This window comes from Protobothrops mucrosquamatus, unplaced genomic scaffold (genome assembly GCF_001527695.2).
Source record: "Protobothrops mucrosquamatus isolate PMUCROS unplaced genomic scaffold, P.Mucros_1.0 scaffold_193, whole genome shotgun sequence".
NCBI classification, from domain to species: domain Eukaryota; kingdom Metazoa; phylum Chordata; class Lepidosauria; order Squamata; family Viperidae; genus Protobothrops; species Protobothrops mucrosquamatus.
This window is the reverse complement of record NW_015386269.1, coordinates 43,145-57,071: the sequence shown is the minus strand read 5'-3', so window position 1 is coordinate 57,071 and position 13,927 is coordinate 43,145. Positions and strand designations below refer to the sequence as shown.

Below are 13,927 nucleotides of genomic sequence, written 5' to 3'. Positions count from 1 at the left end.
AGCTTCCCTTTAACTCTTTGTTAGCAATCCAAAATTAACATTAAAAAAATGATTGTCGCAGTAGCGGCTGCTGCTTGTGGATAGCCCTAGATTGGGGCTATATATATGTATGTGTGTGTGTGTGTGTATGTGTATATGTATGTGTATGTATGTGTGTATATATATATCCATATCCATATCCATACACATATATGCATACACACACGCACACACACACACACATATATATATACACATACACACACATATAAATATTAATTTATATTATATTAATATAATATATTATTATATTAATTTATATTATGGAGAAAAAGAGTCTTGAGAGTTAACAAGGTTAATATACTATGTGGTACAATGTTATTACAGAATCTAGTTGTTCTGCTTTGGATACCACAAAGCTCCTCCCAGAAGATAACAGAGAAAACTGATCATGGAGAGAATGTGTAAGCATCTCTGACAATACTGCAGACCCTGGTCAAGCATCACTTATATGCTATGTCCTAAATGGAAGGAAGTGAACATCCAATAATCTTTTCTGCCATACTCACCACTCTCTGCACAGCGTTCCTGTCCAAACCAGTAACACTTCCAATACAATATGACAGGATGCTTTCATATTACTCTGATTTAACAGACAGTTCTTGCCTATTGTCTCTCAAGAGTCCTGATTTGCAAAGATGTCCTTATGGGCCATAGAGGACCTAGTGCAATTCAATTAAAAACGTTAATCATACAGCTGATTTTCAATTTTCAGCCAAACTTTATCAGATTCATAGATCTGGCTGCTGCACTTTTGCAATAAACTGTATGGCATATTTATTAGGGCAGTACGGTACTTCAGGACTGATTCTAAAAAGCCATTTTGGCTTTATGACCTTCTACCTTAGGTGATTGGAGAGGCAATGAAATGGGGCCCTGGTGACTTTACTACAGGGGGAAAAAAACACAAAAAGCCCAGCAGAAACGGGGAATTATGATTATTTCTGCCAGGTTTTGAATACATTCTGTGTGTCAGGCAAATGTTATAACAGCTGTGCTAGTGATGCATCATTGCTAACAGTATTTGCAGCAAAAATTAGATTGCAACAGGATGGCTATCATTGACAGAGGTGAAAAGGAATTCTTACTTAACCAACCCTTACACCAATCGAAGTGTAAGGGTTTGTCCAGAAATAAAGTAAAGCTGAACAACAGCAACTTGAACCAGCACAAGTCAGCTTCCTCTATTTTCATCTCTGGGGAAGAAAACACGCATAAAGGTTGTATTCATAGTGGACTGGGGAATACAAAGGAATATTTTCCAAATCTCTAAACGATCATAGTTCTCTCATCAGAAAAATCATTAAGAAGCCAAGTAAGAGGGATATATTTGAACTAATAACTAATATGCCTGATTTAGAAACACAGTATAACATTTTAGGAGCTTTAATTTCTTTACCATTTATTTCAGATGGTTATATCCAGTGGTGGGATTCAAATATGTGAACAACCGATTCTCTGTGTGGATACCGCTTCCGGAAGTCCGTTCTGGGCCTGGGCAACAAAAAATTAGGTAGCGGTTCTGCCGAAGTGGTGCAAACCGGCTGAATCCCACCACTGGTTATATCTTTACTATATGAAATAATCAGAATTGATTCTGACAATCTTACATCAGAGTTTCTGCCATGGCATTGCTGACCGTGCAGATCTGAAGTGAAAAAAAAAGCTATGCATAATTTCTGTCTGTTAAACACTAATTTAACTTTTTTTAAAAAATTAAATGCAATTGCAGCTTATTTATCTCTGAAATAACTGTTGGAATGTTTAAAACGGCATGTTTTCAAAATGATTGTAGGAATACCGTAAAAACACAGAAGTGTTATTTTGAGAATTCTGGTCAGCAAATGTGTCTATCATATTTAATTTCCACTGACGCTGCAGAGGGAATGTAGGAAAATGACCCTTCTGCGGTGTTCAAAGACAGGTTCAGGCAATGTATGTATTCTCAGAAATAAATGCTACTGTTTTTACTAATGTACTTATAGACCAAAAATTAATACCTGCCTCCAGAAACAGTGAATGCTCCAACACTGGACATTTTTAAGAAGAGACTGGGCAGCCATTTGTCTGAAATGGTATAAGGTTTCCTGCCTGAGCAGGGGGTTGGACTAGATAAACCTCCAAGGTCCCTTCCAACTTTTTTTTTTTTTTTTTTTTTTTTTTTTTTTTTTTTTTTTTTTTTTTTTTTTTTATTATTATTATTATTATTATTATTATTATTATTATTATTATTATTATTATTATTATTATTATTATTATTATTATTATTATTATTATTATTATTATTACTACTACTACTACTACTACTACTACTACTATTACTATTACTACTACTACTATTATTATTATTATTATTATTAATCATCGCCCAGTCAGCCAGATGTTCAGACTGGATTTGGCATTTTTGTCTACCTATCGAGTCCTTATCAAGGACCTGGGATAGGCAGATGTGGATATTTGATGGTATTACAGATATCATCGCAGGATGGAAGCAGTTGTTGTTGTTGCTGTTGTTGTTGCTGTTATTATTATTAAATGCTTCCTTTGTTCAAAAGATGATAAACTAAGTGTAGGAGTTTCTGGCCTGGAAATCCCAAATATATTTTCTGAAAATCATGTTAACTCTAAAGAATATATGTTGCTTATTTCAATCTTGTCCTTAAGTTAAAATTGTTCTCTCTGCTTTCAGTATCATAGTCAAAATGGGATAAAAAGAATGGAATAATAATTAATATAGTATAAAAAGGATTGATAAGATTATGGTAGATTAATGAAATGATGGTTCAAAATTAGGCCAGTAACTGGGCCTCATAGTGTAGGTGGCAAAACAAACATCATTAAATACAATTTGCAGTATGCAGTCGTAACTAAATCAAAACTGTCACTATATATTGAGCTTCCTGCAAACTGGGACTGTTGAAATGAACATCCACATCCTTTTCTCACACATATGGATCGCAACACTTGGCCATTATGTGCTGGCTGCTGTTGTGCAGTAGATATTAAGTTTCCTAAGCAAAAAATATAAAACATTCCCTTTCAGAGCTTTTTAATCCTATGCAACAGATGCATTATTATTCAAACCACATAGTGTATTGCATTTAAAGTCCCTAATCTTAATTTTAAACTGCCTACCCTCATAACTGTGTGGGATGTAATTTTGTCTTGATGCAAAGAAGTGTGAACAGTTTTGCTAACGTTTCCCAATGGAGCTTTTTTCCACCTACTGCTTTCTGCTGTGTAGGTGCTCTGGAAAAGTCTTGTTGAGAATAAAAGTTTCCTGTTCCAAACGTGTTTCCTGTTAAAGGATCATACACAGTGTTGCACATGTGAAATCTTGCCTGAATCACTGAATGAAATTTCAGAACATCGCTGCCAATCCGAGCTTGATAGATCAGAGGTCTGTTGGTATTTTTTTTCCTAATAAAGAATAGAGGTGGTCAATACAATGAAAGTCTACTCTAGAATCTAAAGAACAAAAGAAGTAGATGAATGACACCCCTGCCCTAAAGAAAGTGAGACATCAAACATGGAGATATTAAATGGAGTTGTATTACTGAGATATTGGGAATTTAGAAATTAGGCATGGCCACCATAACAACATCCCATTCAAACTTGGTTGACTTTTTTTTTTTATATGAAAGCATAAGTTGGATACGTGGGATTCTCACTGGAGCCGAAGGAAGGAAGCAACCACAAGACCAGATGGGAAAGTGGGCCACAGTCATTATGAGTAAGAAGCAGTGAAGATCAGGGAATCCAGATGTTTTCTGAGTCATCTGGCTAGTCTGTAACAAAATTTCCTAGACTGTCCCCAGGTTTCAAATGCTCAATTTGAGTAAATTTCAGACAGAGTCAAAGGGAAAGGTAGAACGATGATGGCAAAACAGGAACCTGAACTCTACTTAACAGGATCAAATGACCGGAAGGGCTTGCTGCTGAAGTGAAAGCTTTTGAGCATCAGATGGAATGACTGTTTAGTAACAGTCGGTAAAAACATAAAGAGAGGAATAATCTTTTCAATTCCACAAGCTACGAGGTTTAGTGAAATGTGATAATCACAGTATCTTCATTAAATTGTTGAAATGAACTGGCCTAAAGTTACTCCTGTGTATTAGGGAATAAATACATTAAGTTTCCTTCAAGCTATGTTTTGTTTGTTTGTTTTTGAGGCTTCACATAGAATCACAGATGAATTTCTCCATGAGAGCTTAAAGAAAAATATTGATCTGATAAACTTTGTGTTTCTTCAAACAAGCATTCAGGTTTGATCACATTGGTCACCATTTATGGCATTGGTCCCTACATATTTGCCCATGGGATTTCTGAATACAATACCAGCAAATAAGTCATAATTTGATGCATGTATGCTTACATGCACGGGTGAACAAAATCCATTTAATCTAAGTGGAATTACTTACATAAGGATAAATTTCAAAATGGAATCAGATTCCTTGCAGAATTGCTATCAACATTTTTAATTTAGTTTTTATCTAATAACTCTGAATTCAGTGTTTATCTAGATCTTTAGTTAAAAAAATAATTCACAATTATTTCACAGCATTCTATTAAAAGGCATTTTAATTGAGTTATGGAAGTTTTTCCATCCTTAACAATCTCAAATAACAGTACAATGAAAGAGCATATTTCATATTCTGAAATGCTTTTACTATTTTGGTTTGAAAACTCTCAGGTTTGTGCTATAAAAGTTCAACAGCAAAGTTTTCTGTTAACATCATTATTTGGTAGTTACATTTCATTAAATAAATCTGAAAAATAAATTAGGATATTTTGCTTTATACCGTTAAAATGATCTCATAAATGCTGTATGAAATTTTATGAACATTTGATTAAGTTGTAGTACACCTTATGATGATTTTATTGAAAATCCTAACTTTTAGCCATTTACTGAAACAAACCTTGTGACAAGGTTCCAACTGATGATCCTAATAAAGTGAGCACAGCTGAGACAGTCCAATTTCTAATGCAAAACTTTATTGAATACAGCATATCGGCACTGATGAAAGGAAAAAACAGCTCTGGCGAAAAAGGCGCCAGGACAGTAAATTAAAAGAGTGGAAACTCCCCTTTCCCCTGACAATACAAGTCACATTCCCCAATTATATTTCAGACATTTGTTATGAGAACTGTCCAGTGGTGGGATTCAAATATGTGACCAACCGGTTCTCTGTGTGGATGCCGCTTCCATAAGTCCATTCTGGGCCTGGGCAACAAAAAAATAGCGGTTCTGCTGAAATGGAACTGCCCCAGAACTATCTTGGTTCGCAGCCAATGGTTCCTCCGATGACCTTGGTTCCCAAGCTGGCTGGTTCACAGGTGCTCCAAGTACTCTAAACATCACCTCCCCCCGCTACTGTTGGCAAGACAAAGACAACTATGGCTGAAGCAAAATAGGTTTTCTTTGGATCTTGACATCTTGAATGTACTCTTTTGTATATTTTCTGCTATTTTATTTAACCTACGCTCTAGGTCAGTGGTGGCGAACCTATGGCACGTGTGCCAGAGGCGGCACTCGGAGCCCTCTTTGTGGGCATGCATGCCATGCCCCGGAGATGGCAACCGTCCTCTTCAACCAGCCGCCCGCTAACTTGCTGAGGTTCCACGTGGCCGGATGCATCCCAGCACCCATGCGCTTGCTGGCCTTTGTGTGCGGGGGCTGATGGTGTCAGGCAGCAGCCGCCCCAGCCCCTGCCTCGCCTTGCCCTGCGACATGGCACCCGCCCTGCCTCACCCTGCAGAACCAGCTTCCTGCCCACTGCCCCACCCCCCCCCGAGACCCCTGGATCTCCCCCAATCCTGCCCGGCCCCCACAGGTGTCCCTCCCCGGGAGGGAGCAACATCGAGCTGGCCACGCCCACCCATCTGCCACGCCCACTGTAGCCACGCCCACCCGGTGGTCACGCCCACCCGGCACCCGGCAATACATAAGTGGGTTTTGTGTTGAAGTTTTGGCACTCGGTCTCTAAAAGGTTCACCATCACTGCTCTAGGTTAATCTGTACAAGTGTTAAGTTACTAGTTTGCCCAAAAATATATTTCATAAAGTTGATAGAAATAATCCTGCTGTAGTAATAATAATCAACAGACCTTTTCTTAGCTGTCTTAGTTCTAATAGTATCTGAAAGAGAAATTATCTGGAAATGATACATATATATATGAGAGAGGAAGACTTTTGATCATGTTGATATTTTTTTACTTCCCTTTGCAAACATCTTTGGTTGCTTAGAATGCCGACAATGACTTTTATAAGCTTTATATAGAAGTTTTCACGATCACTTTAAAACAGATACATTTTGTATGAAATATATAAAACAAAATCTGTCCCAATCCATTACTTTGAAATAATTTTCTTGGTCTATGGAAATTCAAAGCGTGAATTGTTTTTACTCCTCTTTTGAAGAAATAGCAAAGAAATTCCTTTCAGCACAAGAAGCCTGTCACTGACTGCTATTTTTACATACAGAAGTAAATGCCCATAAAATTATCCATGTATGGACAGCTTCTAGTTAGTAAAAGGCCATATAAATCACTGCTTCAGTTTTGCATGAAAACAGATAAATTTAAAATAACATTTAAACATCTAAATCTGCTTAATGCCTAGCCCTAGTCTTTTGCTCACAACTTACAGTAAGCATGATGACATGTAATTGAAAAAATATTGGAGGAGCGATCATATGTTATTAATCATTGTAGTTTAATTTTACTGTTTTCATTTTAAGTGTATAATGTTTTGTACCCTTAGGTATGGCAGAAACTGCCTCATTCAGTTTGAGGATTTTGCCAACCAAAATGCATTCCGCCTTCTGAATAAATATCGCAACTTGTACTGCACTTTCAATGATGACATTCAAGGTAATGACTTTTTTTGCCATATTTGTTAAGGGAATCACTGTAGTTGTTAAATTGGTAACACAATTGTTAAGTGAATCTGTTTTCCCCATTGACTTTGCTTGTCAGAAGGTTAATAATAATAATAATAGTAGTAGTAGTAGTAGTAGTAGTAGTAGTAGTAATAGTAGTAATAATAATAATAATAATAATAATAATAATAATAATAATAATAATAATAAAGTTGGAAGGGACCTTGGAGGTCATCTAGTCCAACCCCCTGCTCAGGCAGGAAACCTTATACCATTTCGGACAGATGGCTGTCCAGTCTCTTCTTAAAAACTTCCAGTGTTGGAGCATTCACAGCTTCTGGAGGCAGGTTGTTCCACTGATTAATTGATTAAAAGGTTGCAAAAGGAAATCACATGACTCTGGGACATTGCAATTGTCATAAATGTGTCAGTTATCAAGCATCCGAATGTAAATCACGTCACCATGGGGACTGCTACAATGGTCATGACTCATAAGTGTGAAAAATGGTCATAAGTCACTTTTCTCAGTGCAGTTGTAACTTCGAATGGTCGCTAAGAGAACTGTTGTAAGTCAAGGACTTCCTGTGCTTGAAGATCCAGATGATGATAGTGGTAAAGTATACGAACCCTTTGTGGATTTCCTGTGCTGGTCTGAAGAGACACACTGGATGATCTTTGCTGTCCCACTGTCACATTTTAGCTCTTCTGAGAGGGGACTAGAGATGCTTCCCTATCTTATTTGTCAGGAGGCATCTGTGGACTTCCAGCAAACCTCTTTTAGTGGTTGAATATGTGCATGCAAGAATTATTGGCTGTCAATTCTGATCATTTTTTGGGAGACCAAAGATGATTTGATAAAATACTATATTATTAGACACATTTATATACAAAGGTTAAACTAGTGCAACCAACGGTATTTCCTATTACATTCCATGAAAGCAAAAAGTGGACTTTGAAGAAGCAGGATAGGAAGAGTATCTTTTGAACATGGGTATTGGAGAAGACTTCTGAGAATACCATGGACAGCCAAGAATAAAAACAAATCGTTTATTGAACTAATCAATCCAGAGTTCTCACTTGAGACACAAATAAGTAGGCTCAAATTATCCTACTTCAGACCTATTGTATGAAGATCTAATATCTCTCTGGAAAAGTCTCTAATGCTGGGAAAGGGGGAAGAAAAGAAAAAAAAAGATGTCGACCAGCAGCAAGATGAATGGATTCAGACCTGAAGACCAGGTTAGAGATAGATTGTCATGGAATAAATATGTCTATGCAGTTGCTAAGAATCAACACCGATTTGATGGCATATAATCAGTCGATCATTTTATCGTCATTACTTAACATTTCCTAAATATATATACACGTGAGGAATTTGTACTCCTAAATCTCATTTGAGATCCCAAACCCTTCCAACTTCACAATGCTGAAATTCTGCAGTAAAATGGCAATCTTTAGTGCATGGTGTTTGGACACTTTATGACAGCCTTTTCTTCTGTTGGTGAAATTCTCTAATATTAAATAGCCTTGGCTTGTCATCAGCAGTTTCATTCTTCAAATCTCCACTGTATAACAGAATATTTTCTTTTATGGACAAATAATATCACATTTACCATTCCTGTGTATAATGAATTGTGTTCCTTGGGGGGAGGGATAATGTATTATCACTGAAGTATTATAATAATACATCTTTCATTTGATACAATTGAATAAGGGTGAGGAGAGAAGATGAACACTTACTTGAAAAGGGCTAATAACTTCACATTTTAATTTATAATTCAGACATGCGTCCTCCATTGTTTTTACAATAAGATATTGTATCATAGGAGAATTACTATTGTTTTCTGGGCTTAATTATTTCCTAATTATTTTTTCTATATAGTTTTCCACTAGCTGTATTCATTAGCATTTTTATATGGAGGTGAACTTGATCTGAAATGAGTCTTTAAGAGAAAGCATAACATGGTTTAGATTTCCTGTGCTAAACAGGGGATTGGACCCCAATGCTTAAATTATCTTTTCAGACCTTGGCTTCTATAGGATCCTTTTTCACGTAGATCTGCAATGTAACTTTTCTGCAGATTTTTTGAAGGCAGGGGGGAGGAAACCTGGAACGAGTCCTTGTGTGTGTGTGTGTGTGTTTCAGCTTAACAATGGAAGAGAAAAAAACCCCCACCTATGTCAAATTCTGTTTTTAAAATTTATCTAAAAGATGCGTGATTGGTTATCAACGGAGATGTGCTGTTATTTCAGTTTAATAAAATTGTTTATTATTTTATTCTGTTTCAGGAACAGCATCTGTAGCTGTTGCGGGTCTCCTTGCTGCACTCCAGATTACTCAAAATAAACTGTCTGATCATACAATACTCTTTCAAGGAGCTGGGGAGGTTTGTTTATCTATTCTTTTTTTAATTTTTGTGCCACTTTTCTGACAAAAGTGATATTCTGTGCCATCTTTCTAGTTTGGCCAGGTATTTATTTATTTATTTGGTTGGCTGTTCGCTTATTTATTGATCTCCTTCTGCTGCTTAGGGACAGCAATAAGTGGGCCCCCAGGAGCTTGGATTAGAATTGTGTGGCTGTTGTGGTTCAAATTGACAAGATGCTGATCAGAGCATTGCAATGCAAACCCCACCCTGTCTGATGTCACTGGGCATGAAAAATGGGTGGGGCGTAACATTGTAAGATTCTGACTTGCTAGTTTTGTCTCCTATACCCTACTGCTGATTGGGCAGATATATTTTTAGTAAATCCATTCATCCAGATTGAATTCAGTAGACTTTTGTAGTCTGACTAGTCAGAATCGAGATAGAAAACTTATTTGAGTTCCATGCAAATAAGATGTAATATATAAATATGTTAAAATATACAACAAGGCATGGAGTCGAAATGGTTGAAATGCATTTGTAACTATACCAATGTAGGCCATTTATTATTGATACCACAATTAGATCCTCAATGCATTATATATTTTTTTAATAAAAAACCTTTTCAGTTTATGCCCTATATCCTGAGGAATTTGTACTAACAAACTGAAATTTCAGTGTGTGCACAGGGAAAAAAATCCCAGTCTAGCCATGGAACCTAGCATATATTTATGCTTTTATGTTTGAGTGGCTTGGAGTTTTTATGTGAGGTAACTGAAAGATTCCTTTGTTACTTTGGAAATCAAAATTGGCTATGTATGAGAGCCAGTTTAGTCTGGTGTTAAAGCACTGGGTTAGAAAGCAGGAGATCATGAGTTCAAATCCCACCTTAGCCATGAAAGCCAACTGGGTGACTTTGGGTCAATCACTCTCACTAGACCCAACCCCCCTCACAAGGTTGTTGTTTTGGGGAAAATAGGAGGAGGAAGATGTGTTGGATAAGTTTGCCACCTAGAATTTGTAAAAATAATAAATATGGGATACAAATAAATAAATAAACCTCAATATAAGGTAGACTATTCTGTTGCAAATAAACTCTGTATAAGGGATGAGAACAACAGACCATGTAGCATAGTGATTAGGCTTTCAAACTAGGATCTGGGAGAACCAGGTTCAATTCAAACATGGAGATTATCAGATGCTTTTTACCTCAAGTTCCTCCTCTGGGCTATTGTTGAGAAGCAAATGAAAAGTGACCTCTAGTCTAGTGCTGTAAGCTCATAAAAATGCAGGATATAGATACAAAAAGTCATTGGTAATGGAACTTGCTTTTTTTGAACCTCATTGTTTATATGCAGATGTAGAAGTTTAGTCTGATTAATGAATAAACAGGGAGTTTTTTCTTCATAATTTGTAGACTTGGGTCATGAGATGTTTTATGTATATTTTGAAACGGTCAGAGTCAAAATGAATCAAATGTACAAAAATAACAGTAACACTTTGTGCCAGAAGATTCTTATTGAGGTTATACAAAAAAAAAACCTGTAATGTCAGCATTTGTAGATGTTCCAAGACCATATAAAAATAGGTACAGATGTGAACTCAGAAATAATGCATTGTTTAGTCTTGTTATTTAAATAATTCCTTTCAATTCTGAAGTAAAAACTCGAAGTCTGATTATCCTAAAGTCATTTTTTTTTCTAAGGTGAGCAAATAAGCATATTCATTCTGCTGTGAACTTCAAAGAATCAAAGTGGCCAACTTAAGTTTCCAGTCAAATCACATTTCAAAGGGCATGATAGCCAATTCTAATGAATAACTAAGACATTTCATTTTAAAAAAAATTGTAAGCTTGTGTTGTCCAAATGAAAAGGTGGTAGATTTGAAAGCCATACAAGAATACAAGTGCCCTAACCTTAACAATTAGATGCTTGCTGATGTAGTACTGGCTTTGTTAAGCAATTCATCTTTTGTTGATCTCTGTAACCTAAAGTGGGAAGGGGAGAAGGCTAAGTTGGAGGCTATTATGGAGATTGTATGTAAAAGTTGCCAGCTAGATGGGTTATTCCTATAGCTTGTTTTGGTAATGCACTGTGAAAATTTTTAAAAATCAAAGTGTCTGTGAATATTGTTGTGTCTAATGGGCATGTGGTTTGCACAGAAATGAAAATATAACAACTCAGAACGGTGCATAAGCCCTAAAAAGGGGGAGTGATGTATATTTTCATATAAAAATAAATATGTTTGCATAAGTATCTATATAGTAATTCTTCCTTTTCTCACCAGGCAGCAATGGGCATAGCCAATCTTCTCATTATGGGCATGGAAAAGGAAGGGACACCTAAAAAGGAAGCCGTAAAAAAGATCTGGATGGTTGATTCAAAAGGATTAATTGTAAAGGTAATAGCATTTCCCTTTCTATTGCAAATATACTGTACATTATGATACACTTAAGTAAGTTACAATTGGATACTATCCCTAATAATGGGGATAATAATAATTATCCATTGGGATAATAAGATTACCATTGAGAATGTGATAAGTTTCTTTGAAAAACTAAGCATTTAAATTCCTATTTCAACTTCAGTTTTAAATATATATACATGTGTATAGATACATGCATACATGCATACACATCTTGAATATGTTTGTGATGAATCTAAAATTATTTATTAAAATAAGCAAAGAAATGCTGATGTAAAAGATAATTTCCTGCTGATATTTTCCTTTATCTATGCCAGAGTTCTACATAAACATCAGCTGTGTTGCCTCAAATAACTTTTATTGCATAGCAATAAGAGCAGAGACCATGTCCTGCATGCTGTGGTTTATTATGATATCAGTGGTGGTTAGACATTCAGAGTTGCTCAGAGACCTGACAAGGCATCCTTACCGCATTTCTTATGCATTTCTTCCATATGCGAGAGCTAAGACAAAACACATGTATATAATAATAAAGGGAGTTTAAAGTAATAATTTATTCAAATTAACATTTCCATCCTCAAAAGGAAACGTTACCTGATTTATTTGTCTTTTCCCTTACAGTAGGTTGTACTGGAAACAAAACATAAACTTAGCATTCCTCTTGGATTGCCTTGCTTCTCTTAACACGTTCATACGATGAATAATGATTTACGTCACTCTTACCTGCACGAAAGTGTGTTATCACTCAGTTGGTGTTGCATAGCTGTTGGGCTGAGAAAAATGAAACTTTGAATGGGATAGATTTTTATCGGGCCGTATCAAATTAGAAGATACTTCATTATATATTTGATTTCTATCAAGAGGATTTTCTTGATAACTGAGATGTGCAAAAGGATTTATTGTAATCACCATTACTCAGGCAAGATTACTGCAAGGAAAGGGTTACTGCAAAATCATTGTATTCAATGCTGCATCCATCTATTAGCATCTATAGTTCTAAGTTTGTTATTTTTTACCATTTCGTAGAGAGTTTGTGATTTAAATTGGGCAATGAAGAATATTAATTGGGAACAGAAGAGGAGGATTTAAGTGGAAGTGGCCAAGAAGGGCCATATGCTGTAGCTTGACATGAGTGACTAAACTAATTTGCAGGGACTCTGTAAGCAGCATACAAATCCCAGGGGTGCTTAGAATTTAGAACAAAGAAACAGGAAAGCAAATAAGGAGAGGGAGTTGAAAGTTTAGAAGTGTCTATGTTTATGGATAGTTTCAGTAAGAAGATAAGGTGGAAAAACATTGTCAAGTGACAGAGAAAAGGCACATCTGCTCCAATTCCCTTGCCTCAACCTTCTTCCTAAGGAAAGTAGTATCAATCACATGGGAAAAGATCAAATGATGAAAGAAGGAAGTCCCAGTTAAAGGGAAGACAAATTACATCTAAAACATAATGGAATTTGTAGATGTCATTTCAGAATTTGTGCAGTCATTTTTCAAAGGTGAGCAAATGTCCTCCTCAAGTTCAAAGCAGACAGTAAACTAGAGGCAATTAATGACAGGTCTTTTGTTGTCAGTATCTTGAAAAGCTCTAGAATTCTGTAAATCAGCAGTTCCCAACATTTCTGGCATGAGATTGGTTTTGTGGAAGACAATTTTTCCATGGATTGAGGAGTAGTGGTGGTTTCACATACAACCTAGATTCCGTGCATGCACAGCCCGGTTCCTAATAGGCCATGGATCGGTACTGGTCCACAGCCTGGAGATTGGGGATGCCTGCTGTAAGTAGTGTGTGACCATTTAGGAAAATTTACTGGGTTAACAGTAGATTTTTTTTATTTGTTTGTTTGTTGGTGCCTTCAAATCAGTCTTGACTCCTGGCAGCTGTCTAATAAAGGAAGAGAGAAGGTGGCTGAACAATAGTTAAATTCTGCCCTCCAAATAAATCAAGTATGAATCAAGAAAAGTGACATATTGGAGGTTTTGGTGTTAGCCATATGTCAGAACTATGTAATCCCTTGTGGTCCCTCTGCCACTGATAATACATTGCCTTCTGTTCTATAAATAACAAGACTTGTGGTTGCTGACCAGGAAGAAATGGAGAAAGAGAACAAATGCAATGATGTAATTTACATGGCAGAAACCTGGCAAGTTGGTCTCTCTCTCTCTCTCTCTCTGGGTATGGTATGGTTATTTATAGTATAACATGTCTCTCTCTCTCTCT

At 36.3% G+C, this 13,927-nt stretch overlaps 1 protein-coding gene across 1 annotated transcript in view; it reads left to right on the top strand.

Moving 5' to 3' along the window:
- Positions 1-13,927, top strand: part of LOC107295293 (NADP-dependent malic enzyme) — a gene marked incomplete at its 5' end in the record, with an annotated part of 48,027 nt that overhangs the window by 16,513 nt on the left and 17,587 nt on the right. Inside the window, 3 exons of the mRNA XM_015824604.1 lie at positions 6,802-6,911; positions 9,209-9,306; positions 11,572-11,685. Of these exons, the coding sequence (XP_015680090.1) occupies positions 6,802-6,911; positions 9,209-9,306; positions 11,572-11,685 (322 nt within the window). The remainder of the gene's footprint in view (positions 1-6,801; positions 6,912-9,208; positions 9,307-11,571; positions 11,686-13,927) is intronic.